This window comes from Thermomyces dupontii, assembly GCF_041956625.1.
Source record: "Thermomyces dupontii strain NRRL 2155 unplaced genomic scaffold VTN31scaffold_1, whole genome shotgun sequence".
Taxonomy (NCBI): domain Eukaryota; kingdom Fungi; phylum Ascomycota; class Eurotiomycetes; order Eurotiales; family Trichocomaceae; genus Thermomyces; species Thermomyces dupontii.
The window spans coordinates 3,616,026-3,641,067 of record NW_027192307.1 but is presented as its reverse complement, the minus strand read 5'-3'; the positions used below and the strand labels follow the sequence as shown (position 1 = coordinate 3,641,067).

Genomic DNA, 25,042 nt, shown 5'->3' with positions numbered 1-25,042 from the left:
GACTTTGAACTTGCCAGTCGCGACCAAAGTCGTTTCGGTTCCACGATCAGAGCGTAGAATCTCGGGCACAGTACATACCAGTGTCCGCAACCGTCTCAAGGTAGTATTGTCGCAAGACACTAATCGCTGTGCGACTACTACCTACCTAATCCCAGCATACTATACTAAAGTACTTACCCAGATGATGCACCGCGAGTAGGTAGGCATCTATTGCTGCATAGACGCCGAAACCCCAGTGTTCCAGCTTGCAATACGCATCAATGGCCCAAACAGGATTTGGTCCAGGAACAACGTAAGCCCTGGAAGATAATGGCGTCGACGAGTTAATAAACGCCCTCTGGATCCAGCGCCCCGAACTGCAACAGAAAGGCGGTCACTGTCTTGACGTATGTAAGTAGACTACCCTATCTTCATCATAGTAGCAGTATTATTAGTATGCTACATCTTGCTTCGGTAGAAAACATACCGAGAGACCACAATGCCTTTGATTCCGAAAGTAAGCGTAAGTACAGCAGTTCTCGACCAAATCCTTCAATTTCTCCCTTATCCAGTTCCTGTTGAACAAAAGGTAACACGAAGATTGGCGTCCTCCTCCTCACGATGGATTAAACGGCGGAAACTCAGTCCCATACCGACGCCAATCCGACGGAGAGTACTACGGGTGCCAATGGAAAACCCATCCCGTCTTTAAAGTGCACGCAACATTACTAGTAGTTTGTCGTTAGAACAGCACTCAGAGAATTAGCAAGGATTCAATTCGCGGTTGAATCTCCTCTTCAAGCTGCCGAGAATCAATGAAGGGGTTGCAACATCTTCGCACTTCCCAGTCACTACACTTGCGTTCCACTGTTCGCTTTCCAACAAGAACGCCATGAACATCGGCCAGGTGTTTAGCAATTGAATCGTAGCTACTAAGCCCTGATTCACGGGCTCGAGAATCTCCTCTTTATACTCGTAGGGAGTAAGGTCCTTCAAGCGCGAGCCAGCCATAGATCCTTGAGGATGAGGAAGCAACATATCCCCGTAAGAGTTTACTTAGCATGCCGAAGATGATCACGATACTAGATGCCAGTAACAATGTTTGATCACTGGACTATCTGAAAGTTGGAAGGGTCTTATACCGTACTGTGATGCTTTCGAGTTTCACTTTAAAAAGGGCCTCAAACCTAGCTCCTGAACTTTGAATCGCCTGCCGTAAGAAAAGTACTTCCTGACTCGTTATCAGGCTTCAAGCACACCAGCACCGCAATCGGGTCCTTCTGTCGCCGTTACTCAACTGAATCGCTGATACATATCCAACGCGGACGAGGTGACAGGTCATAGGTTCCATCGAAGTTTGTTGTTGCTCTCTCTGCTCCGCCGACGACCGAAGGCTTTGAGCCGTTCCGTCGTCACCCACCAGCCCGTCGAACAGACCGACGGCTTGTACTATCTTCTGTAGAAGTCTCCGTGAATGTACTCCATTCTTGGAAACCTCAGCATCTCCGCTGAGGACCACGGAACCCAACTGGCCACAGAAGTCACAAGCTACCCCTAGTTGGCGGTGGTCGGGAGGATGCAAACGCGAATCGACCTGGCCTGCTAGCAAAAGAGAAGCCTGCAAGAGGAAACAATTTTACTGTACGGAGTACAAAATACAAGAGACTGAATTTGCCATCTACCCAAGGGCTAGTCTGAAGCAGAACCAGATCAGCTCACTACCTACTACCTAGAGTGTACTAACTTGAGAGTTCACTACCTTACTTGAGTCGTTAGTAGCACCGTTGAGCAGTTCAGGCTTCAGCAAACGGAATCGAAAACAACGTGCACAGAATGGTGGGACTTTTCTTGCAATCATGGAATCGCTCACCTAGTGGATCTGCAATCGAGATAGGCCTTGGGACTTTGGTTGACCTATTATAGGTGGCCTACTATCAATGAGCACATTAGGCTATGGTTTTGACCAGCAAACGAACAGAGTTGCCAGTTGGGGAGTCGGAACTCAAAGATTCAGTACTATGTACAATGGATCCGCCACACACAGACCAAGTTGCCCTGAAACCTTCCTCTGTACCTGACGACGGGTTCGGCGACGCTGATCGGAACAAATAACCACAAAGCACACAGGCCCCTCTTCGAAAGTCCAGAAGCATAGTTCAAGATGACCAGTGTCATATCCAAAATCATCAGTGCATTCCACCGATATCTTCGACTACAAGCATGGTCACAGCTACAATCGGAGCGAAAGAATAAAGGAGCAGGGCCGAAGAGAAAACGTTCAAGTCGGTCTAGCTCCGTTGTCGACTCCTGAAATGCAGTCAACTCCGCCAAAACCGCACCGACCATTCGCCTCTCAGAAGGGTATATAGTTCCTACCTAAGTTACTAGTATGTCATCGCCCTCGTAGAAGTGCAAAGTAGCTCAACCGTCTCTGTCGCGATCGCAAGTTATGCCTGTCTGCAGTCGCAGCAATCGTACGTCGTCAGTATTTCGCCACAATCTATTCCTAACTAATACTCATCAGACAGTCGCCCGGCACCATGCCGCCGACCTGGAGTCTTTTCTGCACCAACGTGCCCAAATACTCCCACGAGCGTCAGGCGGCAAAGAGGTTTCCTGCCCGAATTGCGGAGCCGAGAATCCACGGTTCGCTGGAAGAAATGACGACTTGATTTAAGTCCACACCCACGAGGTTCCGCGTGCACGCGTGACGGCGCGTGATGGAACTGACCGCCTCGACACCAGCGAGGCTAACGAAGCGCGCAAAATGTCAATTGAAAGAAGCCGGTGGCAGCGAGAGGGCATCCCGCACGCTGGCTTGCCAGCTCCCAGTTCGCGAAGAGGAGAACAGGGAAGCAGTATCGGGGGAATTATCAGTCGATCTCTCCCGATAACAGTGGTCGTTCATGTAGCGGTTTCCGTCGTCAGTGAGATGGTAGAGTCGACTCTCGACTGGAAAGTTCTTTGTGAGTATTTGAACTTCTGTCATAGAGGTACTCGAGTTGACAGATCCATAAGGGGCGAAACACATCCAGCTCCCGGAGTCGAGTCGTGTATACTCACGGGACTCCTTTGTGGAGCTGATCACCCAGCACTTGGATGACTGGGCTGATGTGGAGGCTAGAATCAGTCCAATCCGCAAATTCGTCGCCATGAGAGTCTCAAAAACTCTACGGAGAAATCTCCCTGTCTGATGTCAATTGGGACGAGAGATTGGAAGACATTCTGAACTCTTAGTTCCGCAAAGGAAACACCGCAAGCTCATCTAGTTCCTGGGAAACTCACCATTGTCTTGTCAGGAGGGGTGACGGACAAGAAGAGGCGAGAGAGATGGCGGATGAATCTTGGGGTAGTCGGGTGAAGGAGCCCGCTACCCTAGCGTCAGAAGACCAGGGAAGTTCGACGTCAACACCAAGGTCTAGGAGGCGACTGTTGTCGGTCATGGTGAAGCGCGAGGAGGAAGAAGAGGAACGCAAGGAGCGGCGCAGGGAAATTGAGCGGTAGAGGCTCAGATGAGGGCCATGGAGACTGAGGGCAAGGCGAAGGAGGCCGAATACCTTCGGAGTCTGAACGAAGGGTTTCATAATGCTCGCTGGAGCTCCATTCCTTTGTTGGAGGCACGACTCAAGAATGAGGAGCAACGTGAGCAAGAGGAGTAGGAAACGAAATTGCAGAGTCTATCGCCATCTGAACAAATCATGCCACGCATGATCGAAGGGGACGATCTGGATGTCGAGGCAAACCTCAAGGAGGCTGCTGGGAGAGAAAAATCGGGAGTTTATATGCGGAAAAAGGCGAGGAGGAAAAGAAAAAGCAGGACAAGGGGAAGCAGCGAGTGGATTCGGTACACCAGGAAAGATCACTGATGAACGAGATGCTGAGACGTGATCTTGTTTGCATCAGATACATGTATCGGTTGTGATTTAGCCCGGTCCAGCCGACATCGTGATCACTCCATTTTTTGGACTCTCTAGTAAGTAGCTAAAGGAAAACAGATATGTCAAGTCCGGCGGCTGTATTGAATTCTAGGACAGGGGTCCCTACCCAATCTCGCATGGAAAGACGGCAGTCTCATCGGCACCTAGATCAAACAGGAGGCCGGCTAGGAGGTCCATTCCGAGGAACAGCTGGAGAGTGGTTCGAGGATGCCGGCTTCGTGAACATGATCTACGTAGAGATTGAAGTTTGCAGTTCCCTCCGGCGTCTCCAGCCCAAAAAAAAAAAAAAAAAAAACCCCAGTTGGCCTGTCGGGGTAGCGGTGCGGGCCGAATGTCCATGTCCGGCACTGCCTTTACTCGACGCTCTGTTGCGTCGCGGAGGAGGAGGCGGTGGAGGGGCATGCGATCCCCCTGTAGCCGAGCCCGCCGGAGTGCGTCGAACCGACGTCTGTCGGGATGGAGGCGACGACGTCGAGAGGCTGGCTGCCTCCGAATCAGCTGCAACTGCAATGTCTTGCCGTGGTGACTTCTGTGACGGGGAGTCGGACGCCGGTAGTGATGTTCTGGGTCAGGCGTCTCCAGCCCAAAAAAAAAAAAAAAAAAAAAAAAAAAAAAAAAAAAAAAAAAAAAAAAAAAAAAAAAAAAAAAAAAAAAAAAAAAAAAAAAAAAAAAAAAAAAAAAAAAAAAAAAAAAAAAAAAAAAAAAAAAAAAAAAAAAAAAAAAAAAAAAAAAAAAAAAAAAAAAAAAAAAAAAAAAAAAAAAAAAAAAAAAAAAAAAAAAAAAAAAAAAAAAAAAAAAAAAAAAAAAAAAAAAAAAAAAAAAAAAAAAAAAAAAAAAAAAAAAAAAAAAAAAAAAAAAAAAAAAAAAAAAAAAAAAAAAAAAAAAAAAAAAAAAAAAAAAAAAAAAAAAAAAAAAAAAAAAAAAAAAAAAAAAAAAAAAAAAAAAAAAAAAAAAAAAAAAAAAAAAAAAAAAAAAAAAAAAAAAAAAAAAAAAAAAAAAAAACCGTAACCTTGTCAAGTTCTCCCGTTTGTCTCGTAGAATCTACTAGTCATAAAAGCAGCATCTTCGTACTGAAAGAAAATCGGCGCCTGCGCAGAGGCGAGGGCTGAAGCGAATGGCAATGGAACTCGGCCGCTCTGACGCGGTGCAAGCACAGGACAAAGGAGCAAGTAGTAGGCCTACTAGTTCTTGCCAACAAAGCCGCGCCGACGGCCGCAGGCGCGACACTCGCATGATATTCAATTTGTAAGTGACCTTCGTACCTCTAAAGCGATACTACTACTCCTCCTATTTAATAGAAATGAACGAGTAGTAACCACAAATGACACACGCAACCATGTCGTCCACGGCTTAGCGTCCTGAGAACTTACCCAGTTGAAATCCGGAGTGCACAGGCCAGGAGGGAGATGGCATAAAGGATGTATCGAATACGATTCGATTACTTTCATAATGAACTTCGACTGGTCCCATAACTCTCATGAATCCAGTGCCGTAGATGTTTGTCGGGGGAACCAATCTTTTGGCAAAATGACACGAGTTAGCTTAAACAAAGGCGAGTCATCATAGCCACGGCAGCAAAATGCCTGATTTTGTTGAAGTGCATGACGCCGATGTTGTCGCCGACCTTGAGGAGCTTACTCAGGACAGTAGCGGTCGTTGGTACACGTTTGTTCACTTCGAGCATCCGTTGTAAGTATTACATGCCGTTTATGTCCTATTCTACGGAGTCCATGACCGGTGGCAGGGGCCACAATCGAAACAATTTCTCCTGCGTTGTCGTACTTCACTTAGTGAGCTCTTTGCCTTCCGTTTCCTGCCCCTTTCTGTTTGCTGACCTCTGCCTTGCAGATACGGAGCGCGTCTACGATCGTGTCACCGTCCATGCCTTTTATCGGTGGCACCTCTATAACTTAACCCCGTCATGGTTCGTTCAATGTCCTGCATCGGGGGTGCATGCTCTTCCAACAATTCGTTGTGGATGTGTAAAGTCCGTAAATGTCCTGTCAGATGCGGCGGTTGCAGTTTTTCTACCACAACCAGAACAAGATTCGTGCCGACCTGTATGAATCCACGCGCGAGGTCATCGCTTCCGGCACTGCCCTTGACCGTGCGGGTCGGTTGATTATGCCGCTTCGATTTACGGGGTCTGTGGGAATATTAAGCAACTAACATTAGTAACTATCACGACTCCATGTCAATTTGCTGCCAACTCGGCATTCCCGCCCCGTTCATGACATTTACCGCGAATCCAATGTGGGAAGAGATCCTGTCATCAGGACAGTCGGCCGGAGTGCATATGGCGAGTGCCAGCCCTCTCTCGGGTAGGCTACCTCTCATCATCGGAGATGAATCGGAACACTTGGCCCTGGCTCGTCTACCTTCATGTGTAAAATGGTTGAATGAGCTTGTTGATTCTGTGATGAATCGCGCACATTCTTTAGGTTCTATCTTTTGTCTTGTGTTGCCTGTCGTTCCTTAAACTAGTAGGGTTGCAGGGGTACCTACCTAGGGAGTTACCTTAGTAATGTAGTTAAGCGCTGGGCATGAGGCCTCACCGCCTCAGACTGGGATCGAACGTGATTACACTTGTCATGCTGCTCGGAATCCCCGCGACTTCACCAGATTGACATCGCCTGCCCGCTTCTTCGTCCTTGCCTTCTTCCTCCCCCTGTCTGTCGTACTCTGCGGCGTCGGTGGCGGTTGGCACCCTCCACCGGCGCTGGCAATAATGTTGGCCTCGACTTATTCTCCATCTCGAAGATGGATTTCGGGTGGTAGAATTCGGCGCACCTGGCTGAGGAGGCCGATTGATGGCGCCTGCTGGGCGGCCACGAGTCCGAATACGCACTGGCTCGTTCACAAAAAGACGCGGGTCTGACGGAGGCAATTGATCTGGTCGCTGAAGGTGCCAAATAGGGTGGAAATCAGCTACCCGCGATTACTATACGGATGGTTGCTTGCCAGGATCTGCTTGATTTCATGCGCGCATGGAACCCCAAGAACTTGACGAGTCCATCTAGTGGACGGTCTATTCGGATTGCTGGCAAGTTGATCCTTCAGTGTCTTTACTCGCTGTCGGGCAAACACTGAGACAGGCACCATACATCCCGGAAGAGAGATCTTCAGGCGAACAGCTTCGTTTGTTTGGGCCACTGCGATGTCCGATTGTTTTGTGCATGCAGGCGGCAAACCGTCCGTTCAATCGTTTTCACAACGCTGAAAGAGTCCCCGGTTGATACTCGAAGATCAGTCTTGATCGCGTTGTGTGCTGATTCCGCCCTGGATGTGGTAGTTTGAATTAAATGAAGGGTCGGTCCTGTGAACGCCCGTATGAAGTGTGACTTTTCGCTCAGCCATTCTTCTTCAATGTACTTGAGGACCTCTACGAATGTACTTGCTCATAATCAAACGGCTCTTCGAACATATTTCACGCGGGAGATGGCGATGTACTGTATCCCGGTCGAGAACTCTCTGTTATGTTCATAACTGCCTTCGGCACAGTGGTTCCCTGTGACCTGCGCACCGTGATCGCGTATGCAACCGTGACGGGGAACTTGCACCGAGATCATTCAGCATTGTTATGGACAAACTTCCCTCTCGATGGGAAGACCGGAACCAAAGGCTGGCTCCGTTGACCAATCCGTGCTCAACCCAGATATTTTCTGTCAGCATGCCTTGGCAGTCGATTGAGAGGCAAAGGTGGGCATGTAGGCTGCGCACCTCATCCTCGGAGGCCTGGCCAGCCCTGTTCCCTTCATGCACAGCCGAGATGGACAGCACAGGTTGTGCAAGGGCCCCCAGCCGATCTTCAGTATGCTGCTCGACGCGCTCCTTCGTGAAGTAAATGCGAAGAGGTCATCGAAGGCCGGGATGTCATGAGGAACGACGGATAGCACGCGGCGGCAGAGCAATTCCCAGTCGCCCATTGAGGGGACTGAATCGATCGACAGGCAGAAGCTGACGGCAACGGCAGCAGTCCTTGGACATTTCGAATGGAATGAACCTGTATTCCGTACAGGTCGAGATTCGTGCAGAACACCCGCCACGAAAAGGAAAGACGAAGGGTCAGATGTTTGTTTACCTACTACGAACTGGACGGGAGCTACTCGTACGCTGTGAGAACTGAGAACTGAGCAATAGCCAATAATAGGAGAGCGAAGGTCGCATAACTTATCCTTTGTAGCCAATCAGAGAGAAAGGACACAGCCAATCAGAAGGAGAAACCCCAGCCAATCAGAACACACAGCCCTGAGTGGCCGACGCTATTGCTTGCTCGCTCGCTTCGCTCACTGCGCAACCACCCTTTTGCCCTGATCACCGCTTTTACACGGCACGGCATACCCTCCATCAAAGACCTTAACAGTTCTCTCTTAATCTGTGCCCAGGACTTCTGTAACGCATCCCAGAGAATGTCCTTCCGTTCATTCGATCCAGTCGCAAAATCAACCTCAGGATTCACGATATGGGCCCCTTCTTTGAAGGGAAACCAAAGGTGTTCAATTGGGTTCAGATCGGGTGAATGGGGCGGCCATTCCATGACCATTGTTTTCAAGGAATTCTTTGACAATCCTCGCTGAGTGAATGGGGGCATTGTCCTGCATGATTACCAGGCCGGGTTCCCAAATGCAGGGCAGATGTTCACGGAGCAGGTCGAGATATGAGCGAGAAGCGAACCCTTTTTTCTTCGCTTCGAAGTCGCGCTCTAATCGGACCAATTCCCATTTGTTCTGGCCTCAAAACGCTGGCCAGATCATGTCTCAAACGTTTTTCCCTTCGTTATATGGCTGAATGTATTCCTTTTTCCACTTTTCACCATGGAGATCGAGTCGGAAAACCTTCTGGTTATGAACAATGTTGTGCAGCGTTTGAATCCATGTCCTCCTCAGAGGGATGCTTAGCCAATCTCGATCGCTTCGCCTTTCTAGCCGCCCTCGCTTTATCTTGCTCGTCCCGTTCGGATTTTCGCTTTCGGCCTTTTTCAACACCAACGACTCCGTCGGGCTGTATTTGCCTGTTCGCCTGTGCCTTGCGCAGGCGGCGAACGTCCCGGCCGTCTTCTTACGCGCAAGGTCCTTGCAGACGTCCAGACGAGGATTTGGCCTAGTTTTCCTGTTTCCGCCGCTATCCCGCATAAGGCCTGTAACGGGTGTCACTTGGCTGTCGTACTTGAAGAGTCTATATCCTCACTTTTCTGGCCCTCGTGAAAGGCATAACACGAGTGAGCTGCCAGGGGGAGTTTCCTACACTTACCCACCGAACGCCAATACGGTTTGTCAAAGCTGCCGCAGCCGGAACCCCAACGTCCAGGGATGCCTCCGCAGAGGGTATACAATTCGGCGACGTGTAGGACGCGGTATAAAATCCGTTCGATGCAGCGATTTATGGATGCCCTCAACGCCCAAGTGCTAAATCTGTTGGGATTGATGATGAGACGCGCAAATCCCGTTCGCAAACTCAAAGGGACTCAGAGGTCCAGTTCCTTAGGAACTTTGAAAACGCCGCTTTTCTTGAATGCGGATGTGATTGTACTTGAATGTTTTCTTTCGCACATCAGAGATGCAGACAAGGATATCCGATTTATTGAAATTTATGGCGCCGTCCGGAGCTGCATTGACGGCCTGAGAATGGTGGTGTTTGTATGGTTGGACGACGCCCACGTCGAGAGGGCTGCAGGATGTGAGGGGTACGGGGGGGAAGGGTAAACAAATCGGTCCCCTTTCTCATCGGCAAAATTCAAACTCCATGGTCAAGTTGCGTTTCGCGGTTGTCAAAAAGCAACAATCGCTTTCTGCCAGCACACCTCTGCTTTGTGTGTCTGTCGAAGTGCTCGAGCCACTCCAACGCCAGCGACAGCACGAATGCTGGGAAGACATTAATATCCTTACTGGCATGGTCTCTCGCCGGTACCAATGGGACAAAGTCATATTCTGGATGAACCGCTGCATCCTTTTTAGGGGAACCAGAAAACCATCGCCCGAATCAGATCAGTGAAACTACGATGCTTTGGGTCAAAGCATTGGCCGAGATTGGTGGGCCCATCTTGTCCCGGCTCTGTTTCACGTCAAAATGCTCTGGGTCAGGATGATTCATGAGCATCACTACCTGGTAAATTCGAAGACTCACTGTCAACATTGGCATGGTTCGCGAAGTTCTGCGTCGGAACATGTACAGACAGACATGGCAGATTTATGGTCCTGGAGGAATTGATCCTTAATCCATCCCACGGCAAGATGCTTGCAAAGCTTTGTTTGCCGAGCTCCGAAAGACGTATACATGGCTCGACCCTCGAAACAACGATCATCCAGAACAGGGAGACGACGTTACGAATCTGCTGGGCTTGGAAAGCCTGGACAGATGCATGACGTAGGTCGCGGTTGTTCGGAACACAATACGCGGGGAGATGGAACGAGGTACAACGCATGCAAAAAAAAAAGACATGAACAATTACACTTCAACCAACTGGCACGCCAATACCTAGCGGTTGAATCTGGCTACTCGGCATGGAGATTTGGGTTGGATCAAATGTACGATCCGACACTCTTCCAACGGCAGTCGGCATCGATACTATGCATACGAGATGCTGTACCTCTATCGTCTCGTTGCAACGGACGCCACTAACCCAGGAGTCTTAATGGATAAATGAAGCGCATCCTCAACGAAACGTGGGTCCACCTTCACTCTCGAGAACCTTTTCGAGTACAGTGCCGTCAACGCGCCTTTGTTCCACCACCTTCGCACGAAACTTTGGGAAACGTTCACCATGAATGTGAACAGAATCAACGTTCCGAAATCACCTTGCTGGGACATACACGTTGTATGCGAACGTGTGTATCCAATGATGGTCGATGAATGCAGCCTCTCTGAAACGTATCGTGTCACCGAGGACTTCGTGATGCCGCGGTGATAAACCTACCAAAAGAAAATTTACCGATTCGATCAGGGTGAATGCGAGGACCTGGTTGAAATCGAGGAGGACGACGACACCGACCAGTTCTTCCATCGTCCAGTTCTTGTGTTCTGTCGTTCAGGAGGTTACAGAGGAGGCTGTAAGACTTTCCACAAAACAGCTCATTCAACCCACTGCATAATACCACTCATATGGCACATGCTTGTCGATCGATCCCAATTGACAACTCGCTTGATGTCCGGATTATCTGTTCCCATGCCCATGGCGTCTGTGGCAATGAGAGAAACTTACCTGCACCAAGTCAAACTCGAAGAACCTGGTGCAAAGTTTCTCCCGGTCATCTTCGGCCAGCTGGCGATGACACGCACGATTACGTCCTATTCTAGGCGATCCGCACCAGCCAGTAGCTCATCCGCCACCCAGCATATACGACCGCCACTGAGGCGATCGTCTGCATGCATCTGTGTGATACGAAGTACGACGTTTTTCAACCTTGGCGGACAGGCTACGCTCCACGTGTGTTGTCGACTTGTCGTTCACGTATCCTGCCGTGGAGTGACACTGGACACATTTTTCGTTTGTGACCAGATGACAAATCCATGCTTGCCCCGTCGCTCGGTTTTCTCGCCGGTCCTTCATCCTGCCGTCTCGGACTCAGTCTTGTCGGAAGGGGGCTCTTCCCTTGAGCGTCTTCGGTATCGACTCGTAGCGAAACTGGGCAAAAGTCGACGAGTCCACGCCCAGCATCCTGTGGCTTCTCCCAGCGACACCGCCATTGCTTAGGTAGTTACGGCAAGTTACTAGACCATATTTTACGTAGAAGACGCCGACGCTCATGGTAAAAGTAGTAGTCCTGCTTACACTGGGCATCAATGATGCATTTAGTCTCGCTGGAGGTAGAAACTGGGAAGGACAAGGTTGGGGAGAACTTGTGTGAGTGGTGAAGAATCTGCGAATGAGTGGGGAACTGTGGCTTGCCCCGCCCCACTCACGTGATTCGCTCCATTTGTATGGGATGTGAACTCACGATTTGAGTCGTTCGATGGGGGGACTCCAAGGAAGTTGTCCCTGGCTTAACCTGAACAGAGAGGTCTTCATTGGCCGTTGCAACCACGTGCGCAATCTGACGCGGACGCGGAGATCAGTTTGTACTCTAGGACACAAAGCTGGTGCGGTGACTTTTTGCCAGGTGATGCATACCTATAGATCCCGTTCGCTGTGTTTCTGCTGAGAGCTTTGCCTTGATCCAAGTTGATTCAAAAAAGTCGATTATGCCAGCGGCGGCGTCGAGATACTAACATCGACTCGGCAAGGCTTGAAGCGTGCTTTCCGGGTTGCCATCGGTCAGACATACTGACAATTCTAAACATACTGGATTGTGAAACCAGTGAAGCAAATCGTCCGCAGTTGATAGCGGAGGAAAACCAGTCTGATGCGTTTGGGGGTCATAGTGGTCATGGCCGAACCGCTCTCACGTCACTATATTACCTCATTGCGGTCAATGTTCCGCTGCGAATACTGAAGGCTCACTGTCAGTGCTTCATCAGCATTGGAGCAGTACCTATCTGAGTCGCACAGGGTGAACCATTCCCATCCCCGGAAGGCACGAGCGATGTCATCTATGAAGCCGATGGTCTTACGATCCTTTGTCACTGCTGGTAGAGCCGATACGGACGGATGGAGCGGTGTTCCAGCGCAATTCGGTACTCGTTGACTATAACTGCAGAGACGTCAATGCATGGCAGCGAGCCAATTATGAAAGACCCAGTGACTGCGGATGGGCGATATTCTGCACGAGGCGTCGTCGACATATGCGTAGTCGACGAGGTCTTGAAGCATGTCAACATGTAGATGATGAACGCGCTGGACGACTGCGGCGTCTTTACGCGAAAATGGGATGTTCTCAATATACTATTTGCTGATTAGGTTGGCTCGATTAATGGCTGTCATTACATGACTCGCAACGCAGAGACCGGTAGCTTGGCATCCTTTGTGCCGTCATTGCCGGGCTGTGGTCTCCTTGTCGGGACCGTCATTGAATCTAACAAGTGTCAGACAGATGAAGACGCTGCGAACTTTTTCGGCACATTCCAGAGATTCTTGCACCTTTTTTGGCTGGAGCCTGGAATAGAATTGATACAGTTCTTTACGAATATGAGGCACTACTTTTCTTTGCTCAGCCAGAATAACATAGTAGTTAGGATGCGTCCGCCGCGAGTGATAGATCTCGCGCACCCGGAATCCCTCTGATCTGGAATCGGCCAGATACAGATCACCATCAACTGTCTAAACCACTCAACCTTGGGCTCCGGCAATCCCATGCCGGACCACCTGTACTAAAGTAGGATTCAAATGCTGGAAATTAATGCATTCTGGCACTATGACTCTTGTGCCATCTATCTCTTTTGCAGTACGTAGCAGCCTAGTACCTGCTGGCTGGTTACGTCATTTAACTATGCAAGATGGTCCAAGCTTCAAATTCACTGTTGATCAACTTTTGGAAACGTCCAATTTCATGTCTCTTGCAGAGCATCATTGTTGGGTTATAGGGGAGAAACCGAACAGGAACGTTTCGAAGGACAGTAATTAACAGCTTGCTCCTGTTCCAACCCCGGAGATGATCTTCGGATTTAGGGCATAGTATCGAAGCATTGTCCATTACTCCGCCCTCAAAGCCCGATCAGCGATCGCATTCCTTGCAGAGATAGCGGGCCATGCTATCGATATGCTGGCTGCTTAGAAATCAGAATTGATGCTGTTGAAAGGGTAAATGCCACGGGGTACGGAGTAGAGTAGCATATAAAAAGCCCCCAGGTTCCCAGAGCGACCTCACTCGAGTCACTACTATCGTACTTGAATTCAGAAGTCCTCGAGTACTCATTGTACGGACAACTAGTACTTAGGACTTGGAAAGGAAAAAAGCTTGCTTCTAGTGGAAAGATGCCCGGTCCATACAGCGCCAACTCGACCGCCGACGAGCTCGTCGTGGACTATGCCAACATTATCAAGGACAAGGTCATCCTGACCACCGGGGTGACGCCGGGCACGCTGGGCGGCTACTTCGTGCAAGCAGTCGCTAAGGCCAACCCCGCCTGGTTGATTCTTGCTGCCCGCAACCCCGAGAAGCTGTCCGGGATTTCCTCAGAGATTACCTCTGCCAACCCCGATGTCAAGGTGCGCACCTTGCAGGTCGACCTCAGCTCGTTTCAGAGCGTGCGCGACGCCGCCGCCACTGTGAACTCGTGGGACGACATCCCCGCGATCGACGTGCTGGTCAACAATGCGGGGATCATGGCCGTTGATTACAAGCTGACCGACGACGGCATTGAGTCGCAGTTTGCGACAAATCATCTTGGGCCGTTCTTGTTTACCAACCTGATCATCAAGAAGTTGGCGGCAGCCAAGGAACCGCGCGTCGTCAATGTTTCAAGTGACGGGCATCGGATGAGCAGTGTTCGATTCCATGACTATAATTTTGATGTACGTGCAGATCATCATCCTTGTGTCTTCCTGATCTTTTTTGGATCATTGATTAACCAGATTATAGGGTGGTAACACGTACAATCGGTGGGCTGCATATGGCCAAAGCAAAACGGCGAACATGCTGTTTTCCCTCTCGTTGGTCCAGAAACTCGGCGTCAAGTACAACCTCCAAGCTTATAGTCTGCACCCGGGTGTCATCATCGAGACAAACCTGACTAGCCACCTCAATTTGCAATCCGCGCTTGCTGATATGAGTACGTTCAATTTCCTTTATTTTCAATAAAAACGACCTCTCGCGAGCGCCCATGCTAACTTAACTTGTTATGAATAGAGCAAACGGACCGGGCAATGGGTAACAAGAAAGGCTGGGTCTCGGAGCCGCTGAAGACGTTGGCACAAGGCACATCAACGCACGTCTATGCGGCGTTTGATCCAAACATGAAGCGTACGTTGTTGAGCCCTGGAATTTGAATCTGAGAAAAGCGAGCCACGTGCTAACTAACTGCCCGCAGCCCACAATGGAGCTTACTTGGTCAACACCCGTGTGGCTGACCCTTACGAGGATACGGTCAGGCCACACGCCACCAGCCTCGTTGAAGCTGAAAAATTGTGGCGGCTCAGCGAGAAGCTGGTCGGGCAAGAGTTCCCTTATTGATGACCTGACCTCACGGCATGATAGGATCAGGTCCAGATATGCATGTCTTGAGATTTTGTAACGAGAAGTCAGTACCAACCTAACTTAATCGTAGTACTCCGTACTTTCAGCGGAATGGCTTGTCGTTTTCGAAAATTGGACGCTGTGATTGTTTCCGAGTCGCAAATGTGATGTCTTCTTTTAAAGGATCGAATCGACAATGTCCGTGTTCGTAATCAATGAAGATCAGTAGGGTGTACGAGTCAGTTTATGGAGTGAAGTTGTCGACGCAGCGAATCTGATAGGCCTACACCTAATGCAAAGAATAGTAACGTTACCACCAAAAAGCAAAATCATGCAAAATCTTCAATTCATTGTGTGGAACCAATCATTCTGCGGCAGTCAACTGCAAATTGCAACCAACTTAGTTAACTACCTACCTAGGTATGTAGTTAGTTATTACGTAACTAATCTCCATGAAATTCACATGAAAGCATGTAGCCTACTAAGTACTAACTAGCGTCAGCTGCGTCACAGAACTTGGCCCATGCGAGTGCAAGCAATTGATGAGATATATCCCCTGATCACTGGCCATGAACCAACAAGAGGCTCACCCAGACGACTTTGGCGACGATGTTGATGCCATCTCTCGGGTAGCTGTACTTCTCTATCTATTGCCCCTCCTGGATTTTGTATTTCCCGAAGCTAATTGCAAGCTCCCTGGACAGCGTACTCTGACCGTTCCCATCCGCGCATTGGTATCGAAACGAGCCCAACGTGCTTATGCAGGCACCCTGCTTGCCATTGGCACCGCATTATCACTTCTTGTTGTCGCAGCGGTAGCATACTGGCTGCTCTACTTCCACTATATTCCCCAAATTGGCGTGGAGCGCGTTGTTCACTTGCAGTTCGGGTCAGTGGGCAAGTCACCTGCTTGATTGGTACCGCACTGTGTTCGCCGTCGGGCTTGGATGTTGACAGTAGCGTCTTGTTTTTGGATTTATAGAGATGATGCCCATCCGTGGGGAGTCACTGCTCTCGGGTCGGATCTTGCTCCTCTGCAGCCCTATGATGTAAGCGTGTCACTGCATCTGCCACGTACACCATCGAACCTCGCTGCGGGTAATTTCATGCTCGATCTTGCTCTATTGGCACCTTCGCAGAAGTCCCCGAGTGGCGACAGCAGCAATGCCTCCGTGTCAGTCATCGCGCAGTCTCGGCGACCAGCGATTCTCACGTACGCCTCGCCCTTGGTGGATACGACACAGAGACTCTTTCGAATGCCATTGTACCTCGCTGGATGGCAGCGCGAGGCAGAGACACTGGAGGTTGGTATGATGGAAGACGTTGAGTTTGCGCGTGGCTGGCGCAACTTGCCTGCAAGTGCCCGACTCGAGATCCAGAGCAGGGAAGTCATGCAGGTATATAAAGCGGTGGTGAAGTTCAAAGCTAGGTTCTCTGGCCTGCGGTGAGTCCCAATTGCTTTGTCGAATCCCAAATTCAGGGCCTGCTGACTCGTTTGACCTGTAGATGGTTCATGTATAACTGGAGGTTGACGTCGTTTGCCATCTTTACGTTGATGTTCTGGTCTGTATCCATGCTTTCTGCCGGCACTGCATGGGTGCTCCTCCCATCATTCCTGCGTCGTCCGAGTGAGGACTCGGATAGTTCGAATGTTAAGGAAGAGAGTGAATCGTCAGATTCGTCGTCTTCTGGCGGCTCGAGCAACGGTGACAAGCCGATCAAGCATGAAGAGGATACGATCAAGGAAGAAGATTTCAAGGACACCGGTACCCACACGCCCTTGCCACCGGAAAATGAGGACGACGGGGAAGACATCGATCCAGTTCCGAAGGTTGGAGATACGAGTGATTCTGGTTTGGGGACAAGCATGGAAAGTCCGAGTGCACGAGGCCTGCAGCGGCGACGGAGTCGATTATACAATGAAGATGATGGTCACGACCTCTAGCAATGGTGCTTGTTAATTATGTAGTATTCTCATTATTAATGACGAATTAAGAAGATACTATTATTCCACCGTCAATCCGCAGTTAGTCCTCTTGGATATTTAGTACAACCCGTCCGATGATGATCACTGGTCTTTTTTAGTCTCTTCTTCGTCCGATTCACTCCAATCCAGCAGCTCCAGGATCTCTTGGTCGGTCAATTGCCTCGATTGGCCCTCCGAATTGGCCCCTGACTTGTTCCGTGTCTTCCTTAGCCGTTGTGAGCCTTTCCCCAAGCGAGACGTCCCGCTCGCCTTTGACGTTGTCTCCTCCTCCCCATTGTCCTCCTCTTCGTTTTTTCCGGTTCTCAGAAAGTTGGCACCTTTTTTCGCCTTGTGGCCGGGAGCAAGGAACGAATCGTGCTCTTTTTTGCGCGACTCCTCTTCCTTCTTGAGCTTGCGTTCGAAGATTTTGGCGAAAAACAGCTCGATCAAGGGGCGAATCATGATATAACCGGCCACGATGATGAATAGACGGAGCCAATACGCGGCGCGCGGCGTTGTGAGCGAGGTACGGACATTGCGCAGCGTCTCTGCAATGTCATCGGCAAGGCGAGAAAAAAACTCCCGGACGAGTGCGGTAACATCTGGAGTAGCGTCTGGAACTGCCATGGCGAATTATGTCTTGCCGGAGTTGCCGTTGGAGTTTGGATGAGGTGAAAATTGAAAGATGGAACTAGCAGTGTGGAGTAGTAAGGAGCTGTCAGAGATTTTTATGTATCTGAAGGTAAAAAAAAAAACTGATACATGGATCCCTCGGCTTCTGTTTTTGTTCCTGAATAATCTCGGCGCTCGAAGTCATCAGCACTTTTTTTGCAGCTTGTGGATATATCGAGGAGTCAATGTTGGACTGCTATCCGCTGCATGCATGTATTCAGAGAGAGTTTCGTCATTCTATTGTATCCATGGGTGAGTCGAAATCTTTAGTTAAGAAATGCTTTGGAACAGCTTCGGCGGGGGTTGTGATTCAATCCAATCGAACCAGTCATCGATGCTGCCTTTAAGTTCTTAAACCCCGTTAGCTTGACTGCAATTCTCCGACTCTCATAAAACTAAGTAGACATTATTGGTATTTCTCTCTGAGAGAAACTTAGTTCGTTGCAATGCACATCTTGGTAAGTGCGATATGAATGCCCGTCGCAAAGACAATCGCCTCGAGACGAAAATCAAAGACTAACACCCCGCCTCAACTGCAAGGTCACAAATGATGACGGCCCACCGTCAAACCAGTCGTCTCCGTACGTCCACTCGCTCGTGCACACCCTGCAGAAGGCCGGGCACACGGTGTCCGTGATCCTCCCGCACCAACAACGCTCGTGGATCGGCAAGGCGCACTTGGTCGGTGCGTCGGTGACGCCCACCTACTTCCGACCCGGCACCTTACATCGCGACGACGGGACCATCCACCCTCTTCCGCGGGGAAGTGGGGGAGAGGGCGATAAAGATGATGATGGCGGAGATGAGTGGGTGCTGATCGACTCAACCCCGGCCAGCTGCGTCCAGATCGGCCTGCACCATTACTTCCAGGACCGCGGACCCGTCGACCTGGTGGTTTCCGGCCCGAACTATGGCCGCAATACCACCGCGCTCTTTGCCCTGTCTAGCGGGACTATCGGCGGGGCCATGGAGGCTGCCGTCTGCGGGAAGAAGGCGATTGCGCTGTCGTACGCGTTCAGTTCGCGGAATCACGACCCCGTTGTGATCGCCGAGGCATCTGAGCATTCCGTCCGGTTAATCGAGTATCTGTATGCGAACTGGGCCGACGGCGTGGACCTGTATTCCATCAACGTTCCGCTGGAGCCCGGCATGAGCAAGAACAAGATCCAGTACACCTCCATTTTGGATAATCGCTGGAAGTCGGGGAGCTGCTTTGAGGCTGTCGACCCCGTGGCGTCGGGTTTGGAGCCCGGCTTGCAGGAACAGAACTTGCGAGAGTCTGGAGAGGGCTCCGGATCAGCTGCTGCAGATTCGAGGACGAATCCATGTCCCGGAGGGCTCCAACATAAGCATTTCAAATGGGCTCCCAAGTTTGCGGATGTCTACCGGAGCGTGGATGAGAGTGAACCGGGCAACGATGGCTGGGTTGTGAAGCATGGCATGACGAGGTAGAGTTCCGTCTTCCTTCTCGATTTTCGAGGATGTCGCTGACAGGTGATCAATAGTGTGACTCCGCTACGAGCAAACTTTATGCACGCCACTGGAATTTCTGGGGAGATCAAGCTGTGAGTTGAACATGTGGACGATGTATAGCTGGAGGAGTTTGTAACCCTCTCGCTCATCTTCAAATATACCCTTACTCTAGAAATCTAGACAGACATAGAACTCGTGCTCCCTATACCATGGCATCCATTCCCTTACTTTTCAATATTCTGACACTTTTGTTCTTTTTGCACCACAGGCCCGGTAACAAGCTGGACTTCTACTACCTCATCGACTACGAGGACAAATACGTACAACCTCTCCTGGAGGAAGCATTCCACACCAGTTTCCGCGGATGGCACTGCCACCGAATCCAATCCCTGTCCGACCTCCCCGAGTCTGCCACTCCGGTGTTTCAATTCCGGACATACGAAGCGATCGACTTCGAGCATGTGTACCGCCATCCGCGGACGTCGCTGGCGAACTCGTTCGTCATCCGCAAGGCGCTGATCCGCAAACATTTCCTCTCCAATACCCTGGACCATTGGGTGGCAAAGTACCCCGACAGCAGTCTGCGGGGCCATTTCAAGCCCGCGGTTGCATTCGAGCTGGATTATGCCGAGTATCTGGACGAAGCTTTCCAGGATGCTTACGAGCTCAAAGAGAGTTTAGATCGGAACCAGACAAAGAGCGACGCGGAGAAGGAATGGTGGATCTTGAAGCCAGGCATGAGTGATCGAGGACAAGGGATTCGTCTATTTAGCACCGAGGAGCAGCTACGAGGAATCTTTGAGGAATGGGAAGCTCAAATCGAGGATGACGACGACGACGATGGCGAGCAACAAAAAGACGGCGGAGATGGTGTCATCATTTCCAATCTCCGTCACTTCATCGCTCAACCTTATATCGATCCCCCTCTGCTTCTGCCGTCCGCTACTGGGCGAAAGTTCCATCTCCGAACCTACGTTCTGGCCGTGGGGTCTTTGAAGGTCTACGTTTTCCGGGAAATGCTCGCTTTGTTCGCAGAGAAGCCTTACCAATCCCCACGGGACGACCCGGATGATCTGCCGGACCTGATGAGACATCTCACCAACACCTGTCTCCAAGAAAAGCATGGCGGTCCCAAAGAGGGAAGCGTACGGCGATTTTGGACGCTGGACGACACTGTTCCCGGTCTGCCGGAGAATTGGAAGAACCACGTTTTCGACCAGGTCTGCGAGGTCACTGGGCAGACCTTCGAAGCCGCCGCGCGGGGCATGATGGTGCATTTCCAGACTCTACCGAATGTCTTTGAGGTTTTCGGCCTGGACTTTCTTGTTGACCATGTTGGCAATGTCTGGATCTTAGAGGTGAATGCTTTTCCGGACTTTGGCCAGACTGGCGAAGAACTTAAGCGCGTCGTTGTCGGGCGGCTGTTCAGCGCCGTCATGGAGGTTGCGGTCAGACCGTTCTTCGAGGCCCCTGGTGCAGCGGTTCCTAGTGATCCTGACATGAGGCTCGTTGCGGATCTGGATCTTGGTCGAACCTAACCTGGCGTGGGCGTGTCATTCTTCCTGGTCCCTCCCCTTGCCTGTGCGAAAGGACACTGGATGATTCAGCCTATGGGTTTCGACATCTACTCCTACTACTCCTACTCGTACTTGAGAGTTATTCACGGCACAAATGTTCGTATGGTACTCGATTTTGGAGACCTAGACCGGACGGCTTTCTGTAATATACCATGATTTTTTTTTTTCGTTCCTTCCAGATTTGAAGGCCCAGTCGCGGCTTCCCTGGCCAAACTCAGATAACTCCCTCCCAGGATCAACGACAACGATTCTCTTCTCTTTTGAGTAGAGACAGAGAGAACTCGGGCATCATGGCCATGCAGACTCTCCAATTGTTACTGCCCGTCGGGGCCGCACTCTTCTACCTTCTGGCATGTGGTATCAATGTGATTGCCAGGACCGGCGCCCCAAGAGCCGCGTCCGATTCGCCGTTCGCAGGGCGATGGATGCGCACCTGGACCGCCACGATCATGTTGGCCTACGGCGCTGAGGCACTGTCGCTTTTCGGAGCAAGTTTGGGGCGCCAGAAGCCAATCCCCGAAGACGCCACTGTGTTTGCGTCTGCTTCATGGCTGCTGTGGACAACCCTCCTCCTGAGCTTCAGTGAGGCCAATTATGGCGATGGATTTCCCTCCTGGGGCTGTTGGATCATGTATCTAGTCGGAGAGGCTGCGTTTCTGAGACACCATATGTATGTTGAGTGGTCTCCGCTGCCCGAAGCCGCCGTCAAGACTGTCCGCCTAGTTGCTTTGTCTCTCCTCTGTGTCGTTCCAGTCTTGCAATGGTTGGCGAGCTTCTCTCGCAATAGGAGTTCCGGGCAGGATGACGAAATCGAGCCCCTGCTTTCTGACAGCAGCTCTTCGGATGCCGGGAGCTACGGAACACTTGGGCAGAACAGTTCCGGGCCTAAAATGGCTGATGGTGACCCTTCCGAAACAGCAGACAGGGTGTCCAAGAACCTGCAGATTTTACAATGCATGATTCGCTTCCTCTGGCCTTCGGGAAAGCCCCTGCTGCAGTTGCTGTATGTTGGCATTGTTCTGTGCCTTGCCATTGACCGCGCGCTCAATATCCTGGTGCCAATACAGCTGGGCGTCATTGCGAATATCCTGAGTACGGAGAAGAGGCTTCCCTGGAGAGAGATCCTCATCTTCATTGTCCTGCGGTTCCTGGAGTCCGGCGGTGGGATATCTATGCTCCGCAGTCTCATGTGGATGCCACTGGACAACTATTCTCATAGATTGGTCACCACCGTAACTTTCAACAAAGTCATGGATCTTTCAAGTGATTTTCACTCCAGCAACAGCTCAGGCGTCCTGTGGCAAAGCGTCTACCGCGGCACGGTGGTGCCAAAGATTCTACGCTCGATGCTTTTTCAGATCGGCCCGTTGATCACAGACCTCATGCTTGCCGTCAGCGTTCTCCATGTCATCTTCGGGCCATACATGGCTCTGGTGGTCTGCACCGTCATTGTCTTTTTCTTGTGGGCGTCTCGTAAGATTCAATCCAAGCAGACAACGAAGCAGAGCGAGTGGTTTGCAGCGTCCGACAAGGAGCATGCCATCCTGTACGACTCAACTTCCAATTGGCAGACGGTGTCGTACCTCAACCGTATCGACTACGAAAAGAAACGGTTTGCGTCGGCGGTCAAGGATCAAGTGCGTGCCCACAGCATCTTTCGCGCGTGGACACATGGCGAATCGACCGTTCAGTCCTTTATCATGACGACTGGGCTCCTGGCCGCTAGCTTCCTGGCAGCTTACCCTGTGTCGAAGGGTACGAAGCCCGTCGGCAACTTCGTCATGCTGTTGAGCTACTGGGGCCAGCTGTCGGGTCCCCTGCGGTACGTCTCGTCGGAATTCAATTCGTTCGTTTTAGATTTGGTCAGCGCCGATGAGTATGTGGCTTTTCTGAAGCGGCAACCCTTGATCTCCGATCGACCGGGCGCGCGGCCGCTGAAAGTATCCCATGGACATATCCGGTTTGAGGACGTCAAGTTTTCTTACGACGGTCGACGTCAGGTTCTCAAGGGCATTACTTTTGAGGCCCTGCGCGGTCAAAAGGTGGCCCTTGTGGGGGAAACTGGGGGAGGTAAATCAACGATCCTCAAACTCCTTCTCCGGTTCTACGACCCCGGTAGGGGAACCATCCAAATCGATGGGCAGGATATTCGCCAAGTCCGCCTGGAGAGCCTTAGAGAGCACATCGGAGTGGTTCCCCAGGACCCAGTGCTTTTCAACGATAGTATCATGAACAACATCCGGTACGCAAAGCTGTCTGCCACCGACGAGCAGATCTATGAGGCTTGCAAAACCGTGGCCATCCATGACAAGTTCATGAGCTTCCCAGAGGGATACGATTCGATTATTGGCGAGGACGGCATCAAGCTCTCTAGAGGAGAGCTGCAGAGGCTGGCGATAGCTCGGGCGCTGATCAAAAATCCAGCATTGGTTGTCCTGGATGAAGCGACCAGCGCGGTTGATGCGGAGACCGAGACTTACATCCAAGCCGGTCTGGCGGCGCTGGGAGGTGGACGAACAACCTTGGTGATTGCGCACCGGCTGTCGACGGTCATGAACGCCGACTTGATTCTTGTCGTTAGGGAGGGCGAGATTGTCGAGCGCGGCACTCATCAGGAGCTTCTACAGCGCAGAGGGTACTACCATAATCTGTGGGCACATCAAACCAAAGTCAATGGGGGGCCAAAGTCGGGACTGTCGCGACTGAAGCCAGATGCCAAACCATTTGTACCGAGAAGCTGATCCGTGGAACTGGAAGGACAGTGTACTGTAGAGATTTACCTCAATAGAATTAGGGTCACCTAATCCGATCTACCATCTCCGATCACTGGGTAGTTCAGCCGAACCTCTGCTTCGCCAACGCCTTCAACCACCCAATTGTCTCCTCCTCCCTCTCACGGTACCGCCGCAGCCGCTCCTCCCTCTCCGCAGCTTTAGCTCTGAGCATCTCTTCCCGCCGAAGCTCGCGTTCATTCTTCTTCCTCTGCTCCCGCTCCCGCTCCCTCTTGAGCGCTTGCAGATCATCATCGCCGCCGAACAGCTCCGACTCCGGCAACGCGTTCGTGGGCGACCCGCCGCGCGCCGCGTTCGCAAACTCCCGATTCGCGGCAGCGGCCTCGCGGCGCTTCTCCAGGCGTCGCTCGCGCGTGCCGGGCTCGGCGCGCGGCGCAACTTCCTCCTTGATGAGTTCCATCTCCCGGCGGTGTGCTTGTAGGGATTCGTGGCGTCGGCGTTGGGCTTCAAGACGGGCGGCTTCACGTTCGGCTTGGTCGGACTCTACTGCGGGTCAGTCTCCTGTTCTTGTGTCTAGACGGAATTATGGTTCAAAGAAGAAAAAAAAAATTGGGTATATACCTCGTCGAAGTTCTAGGTCTTGGAATGTAGGGATCGTCGGTCCAGAGGGTGGATGGGAGCGCCGTCGGTCTTGATCTGCGGGAGTGGGTAATTGAGGGCCGTAGTCATCGTCGTCCTCCTCGTCGCCGTCGTTATTCTGCTCTTGGCCTTGTTCTTCATCTTTCTCTATGGTGGAGTGTATGGGGGTCTCCGAATCTCTTCGTCGATCAGCCTCATGGCGATCTCGATCTCGGTATGATGACGGTGACCGTGATCTTCTTCGTCGATCATCCACCCCTTCCCCAAAACCCTTCTGTGCTTTCTCGAACATGACAGGATCATACCATCCTTCCGCCAAATCTCTCCGATTCCTTTTTATTCCACACCAATTCCACAAAAGAAAAAGGGGGTTGGCGTTAGAACCTTTCCTTTATCCTCTATATATAAACCCGATCAAGTGGGAGGAAGTGAGCATACCATCTCTTAACAAAACTCTTCCACCTCCCTTTCACCTCTTCCTCACTTAAATCCTCCATGATCAACCCTTTTTGGATATCAAGATACATTGCGAACAAGGGCCTATAGGTCTTGAGGTCATGTTTAGAGAGCGGGCGCGCATTGTACGGGAGATGGGGAGGAGGGGAGGAGGGTGAGGAGGAATGTCTTCGTCGTCGGGCAGGATCGTAGTCGTCGTCGCGTTCGTGTCTACGGTGGTGATGCCGATGATGGTGTTTTCGATCTCGCGATCGATCTCGGTAGCGATCTCGGTGTCGATCTCGGTCTCGGTCGCGATCACGATCGCGGGACAAGCTGCGGGTGTGGGTGCGGGAGCGGCGGTGGTGGAATGGCGAGCGGGAACGGGACCGCGACCGTGACCGTGTTCGTGTTCGATCGTCTGGCATTTTGCGCTCGATTGGCAATTTGTCTAGTCCATTTGAGAGGAAAATGAGAACTTCAATCTGGTTGTTGACCTGGCTACTCCGTTCAAGTACAGTACACAATAGAGGTATTAATGAATACTTATGGAATAATGGAGTCGCCTCTGATTTGATGCCAA

The 25,042-nt window shown here is 51.0% G+C and overlaps 10 protein-coding genes across 10 annotated transcripts; 7 read left to right on the top strand and 3 right to left on the bottom strand.

Annotated features, from left to right (window-relative positions):
• Positions 1-1,228: 1,228 nt before the first annotated feature.
• VTN31DRAFT_1369 (uncharacterized protein) lies at positions 1,229-1,657 on the bottom strand (the record flags this gene model as incomplete). The annotated part of the gene is made up of 2 exons (XM_069401418.1): positions 1,229-1,597; positions 1,646-1,657. 2 exons carry the CDS (start codon positions 1,655-1,657, stop codon positions 1,229-1,231), a joined length of 381 nt encoding a protein of 126 aa, XP_069264225.1.
• A 3,861-nt stretch (positions 1,658-5,518) lies between these two features.
• On the top strand, positions 5,519-5,983 carry VTN31DRAFT_1368 (uncharacterized protein; the record flags this gene model as incomplete). Its single annotated transcript, XM_069401417.1, has 1 exon — positions 5,519-5,983. One exon carries the CDS (start codon positions 5,519-5,521, stop codon positions 5,981-5,983), a length of 465 nt encoding a protein of 154 aa, XP_069264224.1.
• Positions 5,984-6,866: 883 nt separating this feature from the next.
• On the top strand, positions 6,867-7,153 carry VTN31DRAFT_1367 (uncharacterized protein; the record flags this gene model as incomplete). The annotated part of the gene is made up of 2 exons (XM_069401416.1): positions 6,867-6,960; positions 7,044-7,153. 2 exons carry the CDS (start codon positions 6,867-6,869, stop codon positions 7,151-7,153), a joined length of 204 nt encoding a protein of 67 aa, XP_069264223.1.
• A 3,869-nt stretch (positions 7,154-11,022) lies between these two features.
• VTN31DRAFT_1366 (uncharacterized protein) lies at positions 11,023-11,607 on the top strand (the record flags this gene model as incomplete). The annotated part of the gene is made up of 1 exon (XM_069401415.1): positions 11,023-11,607. One exon carries the CDS (start codon positions 11,023-11,025, stop codon positions 11,605-11,607), a length of 585 nt encoding a protein of 194 aa, XP_069264222.1.
• Positions 11,608-13,764: 2,157 nt separating this feature from the next.
• VTN31DRAFT_1365 (uncharacterized protein) lies at positions 13,765-14,962 on the top strand (the record flags this gene model as incomplete). The annotated part of the gene is made up of 4 exons (XM_069401414.1): positions 13,765-14,304; positions 14,372-14,561; positions 14,639-14,752; positions 14,820-14,962. The coding sequence occupies 4 exons, from the start codon at positions 13,765-13,767 to the stop codon at positions 14,960-14,962; spliced, it is 987 nt and encodes a 328-aa protein (XP_069264221.1).
• Positions 14,963-15,534: 572 nt separating this feature from the next.
• VTN31DRAFT_1364 (uncharacterized protein) lies at positions 15,535-16,910 on the top strand (the record flags this gene model as incomplete). The annotated part of the gene is made up of 4 exons (XM_069401413.1): positions 15,535-15,600; positions 15,670-15,854; positions 15,948-16,409; positions 16,472-16,910. The coding sequence occupies 4 exons, from the start codon at positions 15,535-15,537 to the stop codon at positions 16,908-16,910; spliced, it is 1,152 nt and encodes a 383-aa protein (XP_069264220.1).
• Positions 16,911-17,033: 123 nt separating this feature from the next.
• VTN31DRAFT_1363 (uncharacterized protein) lies at positions 17,034-17,558 on the bottom strand (the record flags this gene model as incomplete). The annotated part of the gene is made up of 1 exon (XM_069401412.1): positions 17,034-17,558. One exon carries the CDS (start codon positions 17,556-17,558, stop codon positions 17,034-17,036), a length of 525 nt encoding a protein of 174 aa, XP_069264219.1.
• Positions 17,559-18,049: 491 nt separating this feature from the next.
• On the top strand, positions 18,050-20,614 carry VTN31DRAFT_1362 (uncharacterized protein; the record flags this gene model as incomplete). The annotated part of the gene is made up of 4 exons (XM_069401411.1): positions 18,050-18,061; positions 18,144-19,051; positions 19,109-19,168; positions 19,345-20,614. 4 exons carry the CDS (start codon positions 18,050-18,052, stop codon positions 20,612-20,614), a joined length of 2,250 nt encoding a protein of 749 aa, XP_069264218.1.
• Positions 20,615-20,943: 329 nt separating this feature from the next.
• VTN31DRAFT_1361 (uncharacterized protein) lies at positions 20,944-23,394 on the top strand (the record flags this gene model as incomplete). The annotated part of the gene is made up of 1 exon (XM_069401410.1): positions 20,944-23,394. One exon carries the CDS (start codon positions 20,944-20,946, stop codon positions 23,392-23,394), a length of 2,451 nt encoding a protein of 816 aa, XP_069264217.1.
• A 94-nt stretch (positions 23,395-23,488) lies between these two features.
• On the bottom strand, positions 23,489-24,887 carry VTN31DRAFT_1360 (uncharacterized protein; the record flags this gene model as incomplete). Its single annotated transcript, XM_069401409.1, has 3 exons — positions 23,489-23,928; positions 24,007-24,356; positions 24,463-24,887. The coding sequence occupies 3 exons, from the start codon at positions 24,885-24,887 to the stop codon at positions 23,489-23,491; spliced, it is 1,215 nt and encodes a 404-aa protein (XP_069264216.1).
• Between the last annotated feature and the right edge of the window lie 155 nt (positions 24,888-25,042).